Source organism: Palaemon carinicauda, chromosome 22 (assembly GCF_036898095.1).
Source record: "Palaemon carinicauda isolate YSFRI2023 chromosome 22, ASM3689809v2, whole genome shotgun sequence".
NCBI lineage: Eukaryota > Metazoa > Arthropoda > Malacostraca > Decapoda > Palaemonidae > Palaemon > Palaemon carinicauda.
In genome coordinates this window covers 85,413,445-85,437,225 of record NC_090746.1, presented here as the reverse complement: position 1 = coordinate 85,437,225, position 23,781 = coordinate 85,413,445, and the positions used below count along the sequence as shown (strand labels likewise).

Here is a 23,781-nt window from a genome sequence, read left to right as displayed (position 1 = left end):
TCGTTAAAATTCTTATGGCTCGGCATTCAGCCACGCCGAAGTAATTACCCCATGTAAATAGCTAAGGTTTGTATAGTTAGGAAAAATACAAATTATCTACGAATTTGTCATTTTCATCAGCATTATACATTACATATATCGTATATTGAATATTAGTTGAACATAATGTATGTATGAACGTCTTTTTTTCAGTTTTATGTGTTAGGTATGCAGTTGAGCTGTTGTGCTTTGTGTGGGCTGTTTGAAATTGTCCTGCTGCGAAACAACTTCTCCAGAACCCATGAATATGTGATATTTTTTTTAATAGGTTGTATAGTTCTCTGTTGCGGACGAGTGGAAGCGCGGAGAATGAACTAACAAAAAACAAGGGATGACTCTATATATATATATATATATATATATATATATATATATATATATATATATATATATATATATATATATATATATATATATATATATATATATATATATATTTATATACATATATATATATATATGTATACAGTATTATATATATAATTTTTTTATTTATTAATTTATTTTATTGGCCCTCCTTGTAATTGTTTAGAGCTAATGTGGTTCAAGTTATTAGAGCTGAAGTGTCCCAAGATATCAATGAAGTTGGACTACCCTGTCTTAGAAGGTTACAAATAACTTTTTATAAACTTTAAATCCTTTATTTTCATCATTCAATTAATCAGCAGGAAAACCCTATATATCTTTATAACCTGGGATTTGAGGTATACAGTATTAAAGAAAAAATTTTGTTTCCTGTTATGGAATTAGAATAATTTTGATAAGAAAGGCGAGTCAAAATGTAGACATTATTTTGTGCAAGATCTTGAAATAGAAATTTTGCTTGATTTGAATGATTTTGGGCTCTTGTTTTTCAATCTCAAAGTCACTAGCAGAAATGGCCTTTATAGAGGTAATATATTTATGCTTGTAAATCTTATAGTTTCCAAATATTTTTTTTATATGGGGTATACTGTCTTACATTTACTCTCGGATACTGAAGGGGATTAGATTTGATGGAATTAGTAAAACTCCTATAAAAATAGAAAGTTGTGAGTACACAAACTTTGGCTAAACAAATATTAAACACTTATACAACTTTGTATGTGAAGATCATTCCATCCTTATCAAATGAGTATTTGGGGACAGTTTTAACTTCAACCTGCAGGAAGAAAGAAAATTTGTGTTATTGTTGTTTCAAAGTAAGATTTAATCTTTTGATAAAGAATTAAGAAGAGAAACTTGTCTATCTTGAGATATTCTTGGCTGCACTAAAAATTTTATCGACAATAGAATATTTAGGAATATAATGTGCATTAATTTCTTAATGAACTTTGAAACATTTCCTGTCTTCTAGTCTAGGTTCAAATTCAAATTAAAAAAGGCTTGAACTATTATTTTGAAGTCCAGTAACACCGCTCACATAAACGTTGTGCCCCATCTGCCAAACTGTAACTTATGAATAGTTTTTTAATTGTTGGCTTGCTTGTTCTGCAAATGTTAAAAGACCTAATCCGCTAGCTTTTTTTTTTTTTACTGCTATGCTCATTCTTTTCACTGCTATTCTACTTGCCCCAACCTAGTTCTCTCCCACGTTGCTGTTAGAATTTTTTCTGAGCATAGAGCTGACAAGGCTTCGGATAGGGTGAAAGGGATCTTTTTAATTTATTCATCTCTTCTTTGGGTATAAAATGCACATACAATTGCTTAGACATTTTCCTTCAGATTTAACTTCTCTTCCCAAGACTCCTTTATTTTTTAGTAGATGGGAATATTAATGCTATGTGCTTCACAACAATTTTTTAACTACTGTTGCGACCTTGATCTGTTTGGATGTTATCGGGGTCCCAGGATATAGTTCTTCTAATCAATTTTCTCAAAATGATGACTTTATTAGTCAAAGTAGTTTAAAGGGCACTCATGTTTGGTAAGGAATAGGGACAGGACAGTGTCCTAGAGACCAACCATACATACAATACATAACTAAGATCAGCGCTCAAGGCCGTCTCCATGCAAGGTAGGACCAGGGAGGGCCAGGCAATGGCTATTGATGACTCAGCAGGTAGATCTATAGGCTACCCACAAACTCCCCATCCTTTGCTTATAAAGATAATGAAGTTGAAGAGAGCTAAAGCTTCTAACCAACACAATGGAAGCCGGGAAGCGTATTGTAAACCTTTTAAGTGACCCATGCGGATGAGATACACAGCACAGCTATGTACCATTTGCCAGAGTAGAGGAGCAATGAAATTACATTTAAATGCAAGCAAAATGAACCACGGTGAAGCAAAGACCATCTAGGGACATGATAGAAAGCAATCTGGGAAGTCATAAAAAGTACTTAGTAGGTGATGATATCATGGGTGGCAATATTTACCTCCATTGAGCGAGTTCATGCCGTGATTGGCTGTAATTTCGTCCCTGGGACAAACCCTTTCAGACTTCAGTAATATCCAGCTGGGAACGTTTCCAATAGGTGATTGATGAATCTGGTGCTTAGCAATACACCATGATGTTTATTTCTGTAGAAATGTACTAATTATCTATAGTACTTTTGTCTTCAGATTAAGATCTTACTAACCATTACGTGAAGCATCAGCATTTGATTCTGTTCCAGGGCCACAGTTTTCCATTCTCAGCACCAAAGGTCTTTCATTTCCTTCAGTGAGGAACAACCTCTCATGCATTTTTGTTAATACTGATGCTTGTGTTACTATGAGAGGCTCATAATGTTTCTGTCATTATTCTTCTAGCACAAATATTAACTGCTATTTATTTAATTAATTTGTTTATTCTTTTGAATTTATATGTTTTATTTTTTATATATGGTTTTCTTTGCTCCCCTTTATTATTTTATCCACAAACATTCATGCTTTTGTTTGAAAGTTTGTAGACCAAGTTAACATAATTTGTGTTCTACATTAGATTTGCCAATTGTGACTGCTAATAATACTGTAATGATAACAATATTTGATATTGATATTATTGTTATCAATTTTATTATTATTATTATTATTATTATTATTATTATTATTATTATCATCATTATTAACAATAACGTAACAGAAATTTAGTCATGATGCCTACAGGGGCCCATTTTTTATTTCTAGGGGAATTTTAATTGAAGTTTTTGTCCCTGAATCAAATCCTTGTTTGTTTTAGGCTTCTTTTCATTATAGAATAACAAACTCATCAATTATCAGACAAAATATGTCAAAGTAAAATTAAATGATAATAATTGATTGACAATATAATTACCTTGGTCCACTTTCCTTGTTTTTCCATCTCGTCTATGTAAGGTATCAATTTGTCCTTGTATTCCTCAACGTAATCTAGGTACTCCTTTCTCATCACGATGATTATAAATCCTCCTTTAAGACAATATAAGAGATTAGAAAATAGTGAAGTAAAACTCATGCTTTGGAAATTGCATACAATAATTAGAATTATTCTCCCCAAAAAACATATATTTAAATTGAGTCATGGAAATTCCTTCACTCAAAATTTAGAATGTACTAAACAAACAAAGATGTGCAACTACTACAAACAGCTTTTTTCAGGTCTATTAAAATAGATTATATTAAGCAGATGTCATATTTTGCATGCTGTTAGTTCTTATAAATCTCTTTGTAAGTTTATAGCTACAGCATTTAAACAGGGTTTTTAGGAGTGGAAATTGAATATAATTTAAAAATTCAAATACTATATAATCATTTAGGCTGTATAGAAAAATTTGTATTGTACACTATAACACTGTATTATGAAATCTCAGAGTTTAACAGATATTTGTATTAGAAAACATGAAAAAGTTCAGGTTAATGATTTTGTATAACTTACCTGACTTTGTTATTCTGATCATATCATCAATGCCTTTGACAGGTATATGACCTTCTCCCATGCCGCCGGCGATGACTAAGGCGTCGTAAGTATCTGTTGATAGTTTTTTCTTTAAGGAAAGCTTTTTGCAAAGAATGAAAAAGTTACCGGAACAGTATTATTTCTGTAGAAAATATACAAGAGTGGGAAATCAGGTATTGGGGAACATAAAAACAGTGTCGGAGATTTTGAGTTAGGAAATTTATTTAAAAGCAAATGCAATTAATGAGGTATAACTAACTTTTCCGTGTAAACTCATTATTAGACTGTGTTCTAGATGATCAATTTAGAAACAATATTGGTTCAACTATGACAACAAAATACAACCTATCCTTGAAATATCCTTAACCTTTTAGTAGATAGTCCCCGCCGATTGTTTAAAAAGTAGATGTGCAAAATATTAAGTTTTATTATAGATATGAACTCTCTACAGGTTTATATAATTGCAAGTTAGGTTGTTAGTTGGAATTGAAAAAAACAACGCCTTTCTATCTATTTATTGTCTAAACCTTTACATGTATAGAATTGAATCGAAGCCCATAAAACTGGTTAAATTTGTCTTAATTATAAATAGCTCTTATTTGAGTAATAAGGATAGAAAATGGGACTAAGGTTAGTAAAGCAAATAGTATTTATAACCTTAATATGATGAAAATACATACTTACTTTAGTATAAATATCTGACATAACATTGGCCCTAATAATTCATCAGCAATAATGACCAGAGTTTGCCTTACCTTTGGGAACGGAATTTTGTCCAACTCCAAGGAATTCTAAGTAGGTGTTGGTATAAACATCTGTTTTCTTCAGAATATCCATCATGCCTTTTGATGGTTCAAGGGCATCAATATTTCTGTTGGATTAATGATAGCTTTAAGTTTTATTTGCAACATAAATCTATATATGAAACAAGTAGGCCTACTCTCTAAGATCAATATTAACTAATAATTCATACAGATGTGAGAGAAGAAGTAGAATGTGCATAGGACAATATATCATTATTATTATTATTATTATTATTACTTGCTAACCTATAACCCTAGTTGTAAAAGAAGGTTGCCAAAAGCCCAGGGGCTTCAACAGGGAAAATAGCCCTTTGAGGAAAGGAAACAAAGAAAAATAAAACAATTTAAGAACAGCAACAACCCCAAAACAAGTATTTTCTATATAAACTATAAAAACTTTATCAAAACAAGAGAAATTAGATAGAACAGTGTGCCCGAGTGTACCCTCAAGCAAGATAACTCTAACCCAAGACAGTGGAAGACCGTGGTACAGAGGCTATGGCACTGCCCGAGACTCGAGACCAATGGTTTGATTTTAGAGTGTCCTTCTCCTTGAAGAGCTGCTTACCATAGCTAGTCTCTTCTACTCTTACCAAAAGGAAAGTAGCCACTGAACAATTATAGTACAGTGGTTAACTCCTCGAGTAAAGAAGAGTTGTTTGGTAATCTCAGCGTTGTCAGGTGTATGAAGACAGAGGAGAATCTGTAAAGAATAGGCCAGACTATTCAGGTATGTGTAGGCAAAGGGAAAGTGAACCGTAACCAGAGAGAAGAATCCAATGTAGTACTGTCTGGCCAGTCAAAGGACCCCATAACACTCTAGCTGTAGTATCTCAACGGATGGCTGGTACCCTGATCAACCTACTACCTGTTACTAGTCCACTGTAGAACAAAAGCCTCAGACATGTCCTTCTACTTGCATCTTTTAATGGTCTCTTTGTGACAGTTCACGCCTGCTAACTTTCTCAGTTCGTCAATCCATCGTCTTCTCTTCCTTCCCTTGTTTCTTTTGCAATCTCTAGGGACCCATTCTGTTATTCTTAACGTCCATCTATTGTCTGTCATTATCATTATATGTCCTGCCCATGTCCATTTCTTTTTTTTTTTTTTTTACAGGTTAGAATATCCTATACTGTACTTTAGTTTGTTCTCATATCCATGTTGCACTTTTTCTGTCTCTTAGTGTTATCCCCATCATTATTCTTTCCATAGCTCTTTGAGTTGTAACTAGCCTATGTTTTAAGGTTTTAGTAAGGCTCCAAGTTTCTGAGGAATAAGTTAATACTGGTAGGACCATTCATTAAATACTTTTCTTTTTTAGAGAAAGTGGAATTTTACTTTTCATATTCTCATTTTGTGTACCAAAAGCTCTCCGTCCCATGCTTATCCTTGTTTTAATTTCAGTCTCGTGTTCGGGGGAAACACTTACTGTCTCACAAAAAGAGACAAAATACCTGAGAAATTACTACCCACTAAGTTTATTCTCAGTAATATATGAAATACAGTACTGTATTTGCGAAGATTATATCAGGTAAAATGGAAAGAAGCTAGACTTTAATCAACCACGAGAGCAGCCAGGTTTTAGAAGCAGATATTCAACAACTGACTATATCCATGTAATCAACCAGGTAATGGAAAGATCAATAGAGTATGACAAAGCAATATACTGTATATGGCATTTATAGGCTATGAGAAAGCTTTTGATTCTGTCAATACTTGCAGCAGTAAGGAAAACTCTTCGAAGATGATGGCTAGATGATACTTTTGTTAGTACACTTGCAGATATCAATACGAGTAGTACAGCAATCCTAAAACTACATAAATTTAGTGAGAAAATTTTAATTGAGAAAAGGAGTTAGACAAGGCTACCATATCTCCTAAATTCTTCATTGAGTGTCTAGAAGAAGTTTTTGAAAATTTAGATAAGAAAAATGTAGGAATTAATATTTAAGGAGAATACCTTAACAACAAGATTTGCAGATGACTTAGTTGTATTTAGTGAATCATGGAAAGAATTTCAAAAGATAGATGATTGAAGATTTGAATATAGAAAGCTAAAATGTTGGACTGCAAATGAATACAGTATGACCAAAACTAAGGTAATATTCAATGAAAATGCAAAGGCAGCAAATAAGGGTTGAGGATGAATCTCTAGAGATTGTTAATGAGTATACTTACTTTGGACAGACAGTAAGTGTTTTCTCAGGATATAATATCGAAATTAAAAGAAGTATAAATATAGGATGGAGAGCTTTTGGTAAACAGGAAGAGGTTATGAAAAGTAAAATGCCACTTTCTCTAAAGAGAAAAGTATTTAAACAGATAGCCTTAGAACATCATTCAGATGTGACATTATGTCTGCTAAAAATCCAACACTTTCCATTTTCTTGTCATTTTTCAAAAATTCAGAAAATGATTTTGCCCTCATACTGTTTTGATCTGCGAGGAATGTCTGAAAATCCTCCTTAATTGCCCAAAATTGCTCCAAAACTCTTCCCTTACTCAGCCATCTCACTTTGTTGTGCACAAATTTTTTTCCTCCCAGAACTGGGGTCCAACTACAACACTCATAAGGCTGCCAGTTGTGTAGTACCGGTGTATATATTTGAATGACATTCCCATTATACTTTTTATTTAGTTTGATCATCAATCACTGATACTATAAAATTCTTCTATGTTACTTACACAATTTTTAATGATAAGAAAATCCACTTCATTTTCTTTGTTCCTTTCATGTCCTCTTTTAACTCTATATAAGATTCCCCAGGTCTTTTAATTTCACTCAATCCTATTATATTTCAATTATTTAATGTAAGCTCTTCTAGTAACACAGCAAGGGCTTCTTCTCTAGGCAGGATCCTGATATTGTACGTTGCGAGGTTCAGTTTCCAAAGGTGGCCTTCTCTAGTACACACACACACACATGCTCACACACACACGTGTATATATATGTGTGTGTACATGAATATGATTATATATATGTATGTATATATATGTGTATATATATATATTATATTAATATATATATATATATATATATATGTATTTATATATATGAATAAATATATATATATATATATATGTATATATATAATGTATATATATATATACAGTATATATATGTGTCTATACATATATATATATATGTGTGTATATATATATATATATATACATATACTGTACATATACAGTATATATATATATATATATGTGTATATATATGTATAAATATATATATATATATATACAGTATATGTAAATATATCCATACATACATACACACACACACACCACATATATAAATATATATATATGTATATATATATATATATATATGTGTGTGTGTGTGTATATATATATGTATGTGTATATATATATATATATATTATATATATACATATATATATATATTTATATATATATACATATATATATATATATATATGTGTGTGTGTGTGTGTGTGTATGCAATGCAGCAGGGGAAGATGGCCTAAAATTGATTTAAAAGTAGCTGGGAGAGATTTCATAGTCACTAATTTTCTGCAAGACTGCTCTATACCTACAACTTAGAAAAAATTTATCATTATAGTAATTGACAAAAAGGGAGGCCCCAAAGACTTCAAAAATTACTGTCCAATAAGTTTACACTCTGTAATATATAAAATATTTACAAAGATCATATTAGGCCGAATAGAAAAACAGCTAGACTTTAATCAACCAAGAGGGCACATAGGCTTTGGAAGTAGGTACTTAACAACTGACTATATCCATGTAATTAACTAGCTAATGAAAAATAAACAGATTATGACAAACCACTATGTATTGCATTTAGACTAAGAGAAAGTTTTTGATTCTCTCAAAACTTCAGCAGCAATGAAAGCCCTTCAAAACCAGTAAGTAAAGCAATCCTAAAGATACATAAAGATAGTGAGAAAATTGCAATTAAGAAAGGAGTTAGATAAGGAGATTCCCATCTCTCCTAAATCATTCACAGTATGCCTAGAAGAAGCTTTAAAGAATTCAGATAGGGAAATGTAGGATTTGATATATGAGCAAATACATTAATAACTCAAGATTTGCAGATCACATAGTTGTGTTTAGTAAATCATGGGAGGAATTAAAAAAGATGATAGAAGATTCGAATATAGAAAGCAGAAATTGACTAAAAATGGATATGAGTAAAACTAAGATAATGTTCAATGAAAATGCAGACAAAAAATAAAAGTTATGACGAACCTCTAGAGACTGTTAATTAATATACTTACTTAAGACACAGTAAGTGTTTCCCCAGGATACGAGATCAAACTAATAAGATGGAGAGCATTTGGTAAACAAAATGAGATTATGAAAATAAATGCCACTTTCTCTAGAAAGAAAAGTATTTAATGAGATGGTCGTACCAGTATTAACTTATATATCAGAAATATAGATAGTTACATCTCAAAGAGCTATGGAAAGAATAATGATAGCAATAACTCTAAGAGACAGAAAAAGAACAACATGGATACGTGAGCAAACTAATTTAAAGGATATTCTAACAACATGTAAGCAAAAGAAATGGACATAGGCAGGACATGATATACAATGAGAATGACAGATAATAGATGGATCTTAGAAATAAGACAATGGGTCCCCAGAGATTATAGAAGAAGCAGGGGAAGGAAGAGAAGATAATGGATTGACCAACGAAGAAAGTTTGTGGGCGTGGACCTGCACAGAAAGTTCATAAACAGCCAAGTAGGACATGTCTTAGGTCTTTGTTCTGCAGTGGACTAGTAACGGGTGTTGATGATACATATATATATATATATATATAATATATATATATATATATATATATATATTACACACACACACACACACACATATATATATATATATATATGCAGATGAACCACAGGGAAAATGAAAATACAGAATATACACTTGAGTCCTGACTAGTTTCGTGATACTTCCTCAGAGGACTGATTTATTGAGAGAGGTTTCTTACAATTTATAGGGAAAGCAAAAGTACGAACATACATATAGAGATTTAGAGAACAATGACACTCCCTTACCCACTACCTGGGCTTGACTCAGGTGTGAGGAGGAGGAGTCCGCAAGCTCAGCTCCTTAGACACCTGCTAAAAAAGGGTCATTTCTAGTGGCGGGTATATTCTTGTTTTCTTCTTATTTTACTTTCATTACAGTTATTTATATGTCAGTGCGGTAGCCTTATCTATATAAATACATAAGCAAAACATACACAAAAATACAAATACATACACATATATACATATATATATATATATATATATACACACATACATATACATATATATACATATATACACACATACACATACATATACATACACATACACATATACATATATATACATACATACAGATACAAATACATATACATATACATAAATACTTACACATACACATACATATACATACACACATATATACATATATATATATATGTATATATGTGTGTGTATGTATATGTATGTGTATGTGTAAGTATTTATGTATATGTATATGTATTTGTATCTGTATGTATGTATATATATGTATATGTGTATGTGTATGTATATGTATGTGTATGTGTGTATATATGTATATATATGTATATGTATGTATGTGTGTGTATATATATATATATATATATATGTATATATGTGTATGTATTTGTATTTTTGTGTATGTTTTGCTTATGTATTTATATAGATAAGGCTACCGCACTGACATATAAATAACTGTAATGAAAGTAAAATAAGAAGAAAACAAGAATATACCCGCCACTAGAAATGACCCTTTTTAGCAGGTGTCTAACGAGCTTGCGGACTCCTCCTCCTCACACCTGAGTCAAGCCCAGGTAGCGGGTAAGGGAGTGTCATTGTTCTCTAAATCTCTATATGTATGTTCGTACTTTTGCTTTCCCTATAAATTGTAAGAAACTGCTCCCTTGCTAAGACTCCCTCCTCTGTAATTCATTCCCTCCTCAGTCCCTTAGTTTCACCCTCCCCGGTGCAGAGATAGGCATCTATGCTTAAAACTGCCACTTTTTCCTACTACTCGAATTCTTCCCTCCTCTCCCAGTCTCTCCTACTTACTGGGACTTACTGCTATCAACACTTTTACCTACTACTAAAACCTTTCATTTCGGCTCCAAATGGTCCTGCTTTTTGGTCCGCAAGGTCATGCTCTTGGTGCTGAGCGACCACACTGGCAACCACGCTCAAGGGGCTGAGCAGTTGCAAGACCTATCTTTGCCAACCTGGCGACTATGCTCAAGGGGCTGAGCGGTCGCACTTGCAGCTACGCTCAAGGAGCTGAGCGGCTGCAAATCCAGACATGAGAGACTGGTACTGCTGTGACACTATTGCCTACTTAGGGCAATAAATACTACGGGCTGCTACACAAAAGCCCGTGTCCAGCAGTAAGGCTGGGCAATCTTAATTTTTGTACCTATTTTTTGTGTTTGAATACCTACGGGCCTAACAATAAAAAGGCCCGTGCCAACAAGAAGTGTTGGCTTTAATACACCAACAACAACATCTCAATAAATCAGTCCTCTGAGGAAGTATCACGAAACTAGTCAGGACTCAAGTGTATATTCTGTATTTTCATTTTCCCTGTGGTTCTTCTGCATCTGAGCATCACGTTTTCCTGTGATTTTTACGCATATATATATATATATATATATATAGATAGATAGATAGATAGTTAATAGGAAGTCATTTTTATAAAATCTTTATTTCTTGTGACCAATTCAGTGTTATCAAATCTATGAAGTATTTGTCAGTTTGTGAGGTTTTCATCTTTATACATTATCACCAGTTTAAAATCAAATCCTTGATACATTTTCATAATCATAATCATAGCTGGTTCATTGTGTGAATTTTCCCATGAAATAGATTCCACAACTGTGAATATTATCAATTGAGAGATAAAAGAGATAACTTACGAAAACCCTTTGTCTCGAAGCAAGAGGCCAACTCGTCCCGTTCCGGCGGCAACGTCGATGACTTTGACTTCGCCTCGCTTGTCTTTGGGAATTCTGGCTGCCAGTTCGTCGGCTGCCAAATCGGGACCTCTGTAGCGACCAGGATTCAGAGTCTGCGGGAAAAAAAGGAGAAATATTTTGAATTAGAGATTCAAATGGCTCCTTGTCTCGGCTTGAATTATGGTCCATTGATAGGCCTACATCTCGAGCGGAAAGTAGCTCATGTGATGTCCTTCACTTGTCAATAAAAGACACTCCAAGCGTACTACAACGAACAACTTATACTTATTGGGTACTTCGCCAGATTTGAAATAACAAACGTATATAAAGTGAGGACAGAATAAAGATGGCATTGAGAATTAATACAGATACACAAGCCACGAAGAACGAGCCGGATATTTTCATGATTACCACGAGAGAGAGAGAGAGAGAGAGAGAGAGAGAGAGAGATAATGCGATCATGTTCCCAGGGGTCATATAATAATAAACGGAGTCGCACAACGCATTGCAAAGCGAACATTATTCGTGATGATTAATTTATTAGATTGTTATAATATTGCATTTATGTTTTTTATTTGCGATGTTTCAATGATATTACTATAAAATTTTGACCTAAGGGAAACACCTCTAGATGACTTTATTGAAACTACTTTAACAACAAAACTTATTGTTGTCTTAATTAGATCTTAGAATTTAGTTATATGAAATAGTTGCATTGCCAATGAATATGCAGTACATGAAACCAATTTGTTAGTCTGCCTATGAATCTACGCCGGTCATAAATTTACGTGAATTAATGCCTGGTATATTTTAATATTTTCTTTAATATTTACACCAAAAATCCGTACCGTTATTAATATTATCATTATTATCAATATTGATATCATTATTAAATGAAAACATTTAGAAAAAGCATAAGAGTAGAATTTGTACAAAACAAAATTTATAATAAATAAAAAAAAACACCACACAATTATTTATATATATATATATATATATATGAATATATATATATATATATATGAATATATATATATATATATGAATATATATATATATGAATATATATATATATATATATATGTGTGTGTGTGTGTGTGTGCGTATATATATATATATATATGAATATATATATATATATATGTGTGCGTATATATATATATGTGTGTGTGTGTGTGTATATATATATATATTTATATATATATTATATATATATATATATGTATGTATATATGTATATATATATATACGTATGTGTGTGAAAATCAACAACTTCAGCATCAGCCTAAACATACTCATTTTTAATAAATGTACTATTCTATGTTATTTTCTTTTTATTTTATGTAGAGAATGAAAACTGCTCTTCAAAAAGGTACAATAAAGAATAGCAGAGAACTCTGGGATGCAGAAAAAAAATGACATTATAAACCACCTATAATGAAAGCACGAACACACACACACACATTCCTACAAGATATATTATCTAAATTTCCCGAGTTCTTATCTTTCCGCTAAACTGAAATTTTACCTCGAACTCGTCTGTCCCTGACATAAATATTAAGTTCACATGCCAGTGTCTAACCTTTTCTTCACATTCTCTCTCTCTCTCTCTCTCTCTCTCTCTCTCTCTCTCTCTGATTCCACAACTTAGTGACATAATCTCCCTCTATGCCAAGCTTCGGAATTCTCTTCAAGGGCTAATTTCCAACAACATCTTTATCATCAATGTCGTCTCTTGCTTCCTTGTGGGTCAAATCTTCCTCTTATTCCCTCCCTATACTCATACAGTTTTTATTTATCTAGGCTAGATAAGGAAACTAGATTTTTCATCAAATTGTCCAATACATCCAGAAAGATATAGTCACCACGATGAAATTCAAGTCGCCTTGATCATTCCGAATAATAACAGAATTTTAGGGCTCCAGCACATTTTCATGGAAAAAAAAAAAACTATCGAAAAAATCAATGAAACTAGAAAGAAAATGTCTTCTAGGTTTTGAGTATTAATATATTTACCTCGTCATAATTTTGAGCCATTTCGGTGTAATTCTCAGCGACTTTTTCTGGCGTGATCCCTGGCTCGTGGCACCGGAAGTTGGCCTCGTAAGCGGTTTTGTCGTCCTGTTAAGAAATCAATGAAGAAGAATAACGATGATGTAATTTGATTACAAAGTTACAGATTTCCCTTTACCGCATATTTATGATAATCGATATTAACTTAGAACTAATTGGACTAAACAGACAAGGGTATGTATTTTTTTTTTATTTATTCAACCATGCTTCCATAAAAAGAAGAAAAAACGTGAAAATATTTTATAATTCCAAAAGTTTGAATGAACAGCAGATGACAACAAAACTAAAAATCCATCAAAACTGAAGGAAAACTATTACCACTTACCATGTCTAGGAATAATTGAACACGACGATAGTGAAATTGGTCGTCAAGTTGCCGTCAGTGAGACAATTCTCGCTTCTACTTGTCCTGCAGCTGAGGAAATACATTTCATTGTAAATATGGTGAAAATAAGAAAATTTATAATGAATTAAGAAAGAAGATGCAAGTTAATCTGTAACTATCAAACTGGATACAATAAATATTTTGTACACATCAACTGGTAATTGTAAATACCATAGTAAATATTATTAGATGGATTTATTGATCATTTAGGCAAACATAATAATTAGAAAAAAATACCCGCCAAAGTCTAAATGAACAAACTATGAATAACATTTAAAGATTTCTAACCTTAATCCGTGTGATTAGTTAAATTATCTAAATATGCCAAATCATTTCAATTTTATTATATGGGTAATGGACGAACTAGAAAAGATCTTCAAATACTGTTTCAGAGGTCCCGAGTTCGCGTGGACAGTGCGAGACCTTTTACCGGGGTGGGGATGGGGTGGGGGTAGTTACTCCCCAGGGTGTCTCCTGGTGGGGGGGGGGGGGGGGAGTTTAGAGGGGGCTAGTGAACTGTGATAGCCCCTGCTGGCTGAAGGTCGCACGAGCAGAATGATGTAGATCGTCTGAGTGGAAACCTAAAACCCGCAACTTTAACTTTTTTTTTTTAATGTTTGTTCTAAAGACCCATTAATGATAAATGAAAATACGAAGGCTATTAAAAAATTCAAGGCTTCAGTTCCGGATTACGATCAACATAAAAATCTAATTAGTTGGCTATAACGACATAAAAAGCATATTTAACCATATAAACCCGTTTCTTAGTTTTCATGTAATTATATTAACAGGCAAGTGGCCAAACCGTACAGAAATGTAATCATTCTTAGGGGGAAGCAATCAATGAATAGTCAAGGTATGTCATTCACACTGACGTCGACCAATCAGAAAATAACTTCATTAGCAAATCTATATATATATATATATATATATATGTATATATATATATATATATATATCTCGATCGGTTCAATACCTCGACTTCAAGATTTTCATTAGATTTTCTTATGAAAAATTTTATTTCCATTTTTTTTTTTTTTATATTTCAGACATGCACATATTTAATAATGGATTCAAGTACCTATTTATTATTATTATTATTATTATTATTATTATTATTATTACTATTATTATTACTATTATTATTATTATTATTATAATTATTATTGTTATTATTATTATTGTTATTATTATTATTATCATCATCTATTCAGGAAGAACATAATTTTTTTATTTCCTGGAGATTTAATGGCGTGTACAGTAATGATGACCTTGGTTAGACGTTGGCATAACATTAATACTGATGTGTTGAGTAGTTATAGAAAGAGTATATCATCAGAATTTATTCAAATTGTGTTAATAATTTTTTTATGCGAACGTGTTCTTGAGATGAACGTCTAAACTCTGAACAACTGAATAATAGCATTTTTTATCACAACCGCTAAGTTAGAGCGTGATCTTAACATTAATATAAAAACATAAAACTAGAAAACACTGAAAGAGCTCATATATCTACTAGTGCCACCCTGTATGAGCACAAGCTTTGACTATCAGGATTTTCGAGAGATCCGTCGTTCATTTTGACCGGTTTTATAAATCTACGGTACTAGCAACTAGAGTTTCACATCTGCAAGTAATTTTCAGTGACCTGCGACAGTATTTATTTCTCACCATTAGGATGACTCAAGACATGCATTCACTCGGATGAAAATACACTATTCTCCTCTCAAGATATTTAGCTAAAAATATACTCATGGAGACACAAGCAAAATATATCCTACCACCTTCCAGTTTCTTCAATTGAGGTTATTGCACATGTTTGCAAGCAATGCAAAATTATGGTGCTGTGGTAGACTTAAATGTTTATAATCCTATTAATGCAACATTTCTAAAACCCAATCATAATTAAAAACCGATCATGCATAAGAATTGGGCTCGCTAAGAAACATTCTCCCGATGAGATTAAGAGAAACTTTTAAACAACCAAATTATGTCAATTCAGTACATATCTATTTTGTTTGTAACAGTCCTTAGATATTGGCCATGTCTTTACCTTCTTTCATTGAATGTAAAAGAAAGTAATAAAACTGGCAAGGGAAGAAACATTAAAAAATGTTCAAGGTTCACAACACTCAAAATTAATATAACCATTAGTTTTTCGTGATTTGAAAATCCATTTGATGTTTTTAGAATATAAAGAGAAAAGATGAAACAATAGGGTTCTTCCTAAAAACTTAAAACCTTGAAAATTAAAGACACAAAAAAACTGTTGTAGACATCGCCAGTCATGTCACACCTGGTGGAATGTGACGACTGAAACTAGGTTAAGATAGATAGATAGATAGATAAGTGGTAATTATTTGAATTCTAAAGGATAAAAACATCCCTTGCATGGTCATGTTTTACATCATTTCAATATATTTATATAACAACTTTTAAAATCAATAAAATCAGCGGGACTGAGCCTATATGGTTTTCGTCCCCAAAAACATTTATAATTCTTGATACTTAAGGAAGAAGTTTCACCACACCGAAAACAGGTATTTGCAAAGAGTGTAATTCGTTTTCATTAACCATTTGTAGCATAATTTTTAACAGAGAATACCTGGATTACTTTAATCTATAATATAATAGAAAGAAAGAGCTAATGTCTTCTCTGAGAAAGGAATAAACAGCTAAACAGTGACAGGTGTGCTGGTTCCCGGCAGTGTGAGATTCGTGGTCATTGTGAGGATGAAATCAAAATCTATAGAATTATCAAGAAATCTCTAACATATTCAAATGGCTGGCCTCCATTCAGACATTCATCCTTTCCGGATATTTTTGTGGATTAAAAGAGATCATGTCTCATTACATACCAGAGCCGTGAGATTGTTATGTAGTTCTACAAATGATGCGTTCGGGTTGACGTTTCGAGGACAACTATCAATTCATTTCAGCAGCTGTAATGTATTAGCTCACACCCCTTTATTGTCTTGAAGCTCCTCCCCTTATTTGACGTCATGGGAAGTTCAGTGTCATGGTTGGCTTAAAAATATTGGTGAAATCGATGAATAAACTTTCGAATTAGTTAGAATTCTAGTTTAGAATAATCATAATAACGTGAAACTCAATCTTCATGTGAAATGGAGATACCCTCAAAGAAAATACGAACACACTCCAATTCAAATTCATTCAAACGAATTATGTACAGATAATTCATCCTAGAAAAATATTAATAGCCTGGGATGTTTCCAGCATCATGTAAAGGCATTCAAATTGAAATTCAAAACTGAAATAAATTGTAATATTTTTCCACCTATTTTCGTCTCGTCAGCCTTCTTTTTGTGAATCTTTTGCCTTAGAAACTAGACACTTTTAGGGTATTTCTTACTTAAATTCAGCAAATCAAAGGTCAATCGCTTGGAAATTGTAGAAACGTTAAAGTCTTATTTATTTTACTTTGGAATATTTAATTCGTCTGGTCAAGAATTTTACCTAATCTTTTGTACTTCCTTTTCTGGAGGATGTCAAGCAGTAGATGGCCAATTTCAATCAGTGTCGGTTTCCGAGAGAGAGAGAGAGAGAGAGAGAGAGAGAGAGAGAGAGAGACAGACAGACAGACCAGTTAACCACACTTAAAACGGTATTTGTTAATTAGACCACGCTCTCCATATACTGCCAGATTATGCAAAGCTATTGTTTTCCTTTATTCATCATCATCATCATCATCATCTCCTCCCACGCCTATTGACGCAAAGGGCCTCGGTTACATTTCGCCAGTCGTCTATATCTTGAGCTTTTAATTCAATACTTCTCCATTCTTCATCTCCAACTTCGCACTTCATAGCCCTCAGCCATTTAGACCTGGGTCTTCCAACTCTAGTCCCTTGTGGAGCCCAGCTGAACATTTAGTGAACTAACCTCTCTTGGGGAGTGCGAAGGGAATGTCCAAATCATCTCCATCTACCCCTCATCACGATCTCATCCACGTACGGGACTCGAGTAAATCTCTTACAGTTTCATTTCTAATCCTGTCCTGCCATTTAACTCCCAATATTCTTTTTTGAGGGCTTTTTCTCAAATCTACTCAATATATTGGAGATTGTTTCATTGTCATACCATGACTCATGTCCATACAATAACACCGTTCTCACTAAACTGATATATGGTCTGATTTTTATATGTAATTTCAGGTGATTTTATTTCAAAATTTTACTTTACGTAGCCATTGTCTGGTTTGCTTTTTTCAGTCTTTCACTAAACTAATTCTAAAGACCCTGTATTAGAGATCATAGTTCCTAAATACTTCAATGATTCTACCTCATTAATCCTTTCTCCTTCCAATGATATTTCATCTTCCATTGCATACTCCGTTCTCATCATCTCTGTCTTTCTTCTATTTATCTTCAGCCTAACCTCTATTACTTTTTCATAATTTATAAGAATTCGTCACATGGGAAACAAGTTAAAATTGTGAAAAAAAAGTATAGAATTATAAATATAATCTAATCTGGTTTCCTTACTAATTGACCTGGAACTGACATCGTTAACATAGTCAACCGAGCAGAAGTTCGTGATTCTAGCGTACATTTGATAAATATTCAAAATATATACTAAACTAAAAATGGAATAATTACTCAAAAGTGTCACTATTTGTGAATTGTATATTTCACTCAAAAGTGTCACTATTTGTGAATTGTATATTTCAAGGACACTTTTGAGTAATTACTCCATTTCTAATTTAGTATACATTTTGTATATCAAATGTGTGCTGGCATCACGAACATCTGTTTAGTTGACTCTGTTGACGATGGCAGTTCCTGGTCGTTCAGTGAGGAAGCCAGGCTAGGTTTTATTTTTAAAATTCTATAGTTTTTTATAATTTTAACTTGTTTCCCATATGACAAATTCTTTTAAATTATAAAAAAAAACTAATAGAGGAAAACAATAGCTTTGCATAATATGGCAGTATTTGGAGACCGTGGTCTTGTAAACGAAAACCCTTAAAACGAACATTGACCCACAAACGGAACACGCTCAGGTGCAGCAAACTACACCTCGCTGGTATTAGCTTAAGGACATGTGTTATTGTATTGCGCAGTCATCAACATGAATGACCAAATGATATCGAGTTTAATACTCTAATTTTCAGCAATTAGTTTCTAAAATTATGGTGAAATGACACATCTTGTAATTTACGAAATGATGTAGAATGTTAGTTATTCAATCTGGTGTTTATCAAATAATCGTATGGCAGGACATTTCATGTTACGTAAGCGATGTTTTTATTTTTTCGTCAACGATGTATTACTTATTTTTGCTGCTCAATCAGATTACATCCAAACGCCCAGAGCATAATTATGAGCCGCTTAACATTTCTAACAGGTGTTTGCTACCTGCAGCTTTATCCAGGTGTTTTGTTATTTACCAAAAAAAAAAAAAAAAAAAAAAAAAAGGATTCATAAATTCATGATCAGAAAAATAAAAGAAATCTCGAAACAAACGTCTGGAAAGAGAGATTTATTTAGAAACAGGGAATATATATGAAAACTTTTTTTCAAGAATGTAGTACGAAAAAGGACAAAGATATCGTAATCATGGAAGCAAAGTATTACGTGTGAAAAGAAAGGGAAGAAACATTGATAAAGCAGAATAGAGTTACTAGACACGGTCCAATATCATATCTAGATCCTGTGGGGGTGTTAGATAAAGTCTTTAACATGTTGGTGGAAATTTATTAATGCTTACTTATCCATTTTTCTAATACATTTAGTTGCATCTATTTAATTTTTATAATTTATTTATTTATTTACTTTTAAGAATGTATGCCTTTTCCATTCCCCCACAGCCTACACCGTTTCCTCCGTGAGCACATTACTGGTCCCAGCGGGACTATAAATAGCATCAAATGCTTATTGAAGTGTTCTTTCGACTTCATCAACTTTACATTTCACCTTTTTCTTTTATATATTCCCTTCCATGCCCCTCATTCACCTGTCCAACTTCTTTAACTGCCTCTTGGCTCAACTCTTTCATCTTGCATAAGAACGAATCGTTCAACGGGCCTAGGCCTAGAGAGTGATGGTAGCCTATCAATACGACTAAATGATGTCTCTAAACCGGTTTTTAGAACAAACTCAAGACGGGGTTTACACGATCGAACGGTTCGTCGAACCCGGTTGACGAATCTGCCTGTCAAACTGTTCGAAGAGGTGGAGTCCGCCACAGATGCATAAGGTTTGTGGACAGTGAAGCTCCGCCCTCAAAAGTCAGACGAGAACACTTTTTTCTAACCGTTCGACGAGTGTGTTCGACAACCAAGGTTTAAACTTTTAAGATAATTACCTTTGTTTGAGGTAATTTGCATGGTTTCAAAGTAATTTTTAAAACTAATGATAATTTAAAGGTAATTTCGGTTTAACCAGCTTCAAAATTAAGGAAATTTGAAAAGTTTTAAGGCAATCTTAGTTAAAAAGCAGCAGCATCGAAGGTAATGGCCACATGCTCAAGTTTAAACCCTGTCGACAACCGAATACCCCGTTCACATGTTCGAACGTAGCTTCAAACACTTGTCTGTCGAACCGCGTTCGACGAACCGTTTGTTCGTGTAAACCCTACTTTACATTTATTACGTAAACTCATAGAATTTCTTAATACTTTAACCTTGAGGCAGAACCACTCGGAACCGGCCACGCTCAGAGTTAACGATAAGAAACTAAGTTATCAAGTCCTTGAAAAAGAAAGATAAGCAGTTTCTTTTGTTCAGAGAATTTGTCGTTAGGTTTATATATCTTCTGTAGATTCGTGAAAATTGCATCACATTCACGTAAATCTATCTATCTAACTATTTATTTATCTATCTACACACGTTCACTTATATATACATTTTATACAATATGAAAAGCAGCTAGATAGAAGATGACCTGGTGCGAACTATGAGACGGTACCTGGCGTCTTTGGGATGTGTATTTGTCGTCTAGATTATTTAATTTATATTACTGAAATTATTTGATAGTTTAATTCTAGTAGTGTAGCCTATACACAATACACAAACACACACATACATGCATACATACACACACACATACACACACACACACACACACACACACATATATATATATATATATATATATATGCAAAAACCTATAGGGAAAATAAAGTAGAAAATATATGGTTAAGTCCTGACTATTTTCATGATACCTCTGATGAATCATCACGAAACTAGTCAGGACTTAAAGTTATTTTTTCTATTTCATTATTTTTACACACACACACTCACGCACATACGCGCGTACACACACACACACTCACACACACACACACACACATATATATTTATATATATATATATATATATATATAATATATATATATATATATATATATATAATATATATATATATATATATATATTACACTCAGTGTGGTAATTTTTTAGATCATCATGAAAGACTAATTGTAAAGGATAAAGACAGTTGTCCCCGTACCAAGAGTAAAAAACTCCATTACCCATCACTTGAACTTATTTTGCATTATTTTTCCTGTATATCTTATTTACATTGTAGTTGTTTCTTTCTCTTCTTCACCTTGTGAGAGAGAGAGAGAGAGAGAGAGAGAGAGAGAGAGAAAACAACCGAGTGGATCATTAGACACAAATAATGTACATTAGATATATAGAAAAAATAATACAAAGTAAGTTTAAGTTCTGGGTAATGGAGTTTTTGACTCTTGGTACAGGGAATTCTGTCTTTATCCTTTAAAATTAGTGTTTCGCGATATTGCCACACTGGGTGTAATACACTATACCAAATCTCGTACTAATGCGAGTGTTTGACATAGATCTCCTATAATGTTGGATACAGAGTTATTGCCCAAAAACTTCTTGCAGTGTCTGTGAAACCCATGTAGTCATTCATTAGGGTATATAGACTTAGGATAGTTTAGTTATAATCAACCATTAAGAATATCAGTTTTATAATAATACATGAAATTTTATTACAGTATTCATTACAGAGCTACTTTCCATGGCCGATCTGCTTGGGATACACTTCGCACGGAACACTGTAGACAGATTATAAATTCATGGAATTGTTCTTTCTGCCCAAGATACACTCCTTGCTGCTTTTCAGTTATCATTTCGTATATGTAAACTCTTTACACTTAGCTGCCCAATTTCTTTAACGCGATTTTGTTCAACTTCCAGTTATAGCTTTAAAATAAATTATATTTTTTCTGTGTGCCATTCCATATGAACGTTAAATTACACGATGGTAATGATAATTATCATCATACTATCATTATCATTTCAGTGAACATTTCTTCATGATAAGGAAGTATGCGTTCTGTGTTTCAATTCATATCATAGATATGAATATTTAGATTATAATCATTCCATGAATTTTACAAGGAAACATGAAAGAAATAGTTTATATATATCTGTAAAATCTATTATACAATTTACAGTAGACATTTGTTGAGGACTTACAATTTATTTACAAAATTACATTTTTTATGATTTAAAATTTCGTGAAGAGTTCCATTGTCTCACATAAATGATGCACATATACTACTATGCATATCAGACCCTATGACATACTGTTTTTCGCAAATATCTTTGAAACGAAGACTCGGATCAACATGATGCTTTAGCACAGAGTGTTTCACACACTCCGCTAATTTTTAACACTATTGTACACTGTCAAATGCGGCTAATTATGGCGTTTACTCTTGACTGTGAAGTCAAAAACCTGTGTGAGCTACTACACATTCGAACAGGTGAGGCGTGACGTATTTGTGACGTCTATCCACCCACTACCTCCACTCCTGGCTTCCCCTACTCCCTTTCCTCCCCTCTTACCCCCCTCCTTATCCCCCTACCTCTTTCTCCTCCATACCTTTCTTACCCCTTCCTCATGCCCCCCTCTCTCTCTCTCTCTCTCTCTCTCTCTCTCATAAGGGAATGGCTGTTACCTCTCTCTCTCTCTCTCTCTCTCTCTCTCTCTCTCTATCTCTTGTGGCTACACGGTATATGAAGCCAGACATAAGTATGACGAATTAATGACAGATTAATAAAAATTATATGCCGAGTAAAGTTTGATCGTTTATGCAAACAATCGTAATCGATGTTCTTGCTTCTTTGACGGTTATACCGTATTTGGTAAGTGCAGAAGGTAACAGTGATGAGGAAGATGACCTGTTTGTCGAGAGTGATGAATATTAAAAGTAAAATATGTAGTCAGTTATTTATAGAATTAATCCAGCCATCATATACTCGCTGTCTATTTATGTCTGCAATGACTTCTTAACATATGGCAGCCTTTTCCTAATATTAGAATAAATTATTCATATATTTATCACTTCAATTTCGTTTTAAGTTTTTACTCTGCATCGGATTCCCACTTCAGTTCCTCCCTTTTCCTTTCCATCTCTTACACAATTTCTTATAAATGACCAAGCGTCAGCTACATACGCCATCCCATCATACGTTCAACATAACCTATGGGTATTAGGGTCGCATACTCGTATAACTTTCAATGGTTGTATAATTGTCAAACAAACCTCATACAATAATTAAGCAACAACAAGTTGCGCTGGAACAGGAATCAGGGTCATACATAAAACACCCTACCATACTTAACATATATACTGTACATTATAAATAA

At 33.0% G+C, this 23,781-nt stretch overlaps 1 protein-coding gene across 2 annotated transcripts; it reads right to left on the bottom strand.

Moving 5' to 3' along the window:
* Window positions 1–658: 658 nt before the first annotated feature.
* Window positions 659–17,119, bottom strand: LOC137616578 (methyltransferase-like protein 27). 2 transcript variants are annotated; one of them, XM_068346457.1, is made up of 8 exons: window positions 16,993–17,119; window positions 14,075–14,164; window positions 13,693–13,797; window positions 11,638–11,789; window positions 4,632–4,747; window positions 3,856–3,948; window positions 3,277–3,389; window positions 659–1,180 (listed from the first exon to the last, which is right to left on the bottom strand). In XM_068346457.1, the coding sequence occupies exons 2-8, from the start codon at window positions 14,075–14,077 to the stop codon at window positions 1,109–1,111; spliced, it is 654 nt and encodes a 217-aa protein (XP_068202558.1). In that variant the 5' UTR covers window positions 14,078–14,164; window positions 16,993–17,119; the 3' UTR covers window positions 659–1,108. The 2 variants fall into 2 exon arrangements, with proteins under 2 accessions (XP_068202558.1, XP_068202559.1); XM_068346458.1 differs by having other exon boundaries at window positions 14,075–14,158; window positions 16,993–17,061.
* Between the last annotated feature and the right edge of the window lie 6,662 nt (window positions 17,120–23,781).

Excerpts from the sequence above, each read along its gene's own strand:
- LOC137616578 (XM_068346457.1), bottom strand. Across the intron at positions 11,790-13,692 it reads TGGCTCAAAATTATGACGAG|ACTCTGAATCCTGGTCGCTA; the intron begins GTAAATATATTA and ends TTTTTCCCGCAG. Across the intron at positions 3,390-3,855 it reads GATCAGAATAACAAAGTCAG|GAGGATTTATAATCATCGTG; the intron begins GTAAGTTATACA and ends ATTGTCTTAAAG.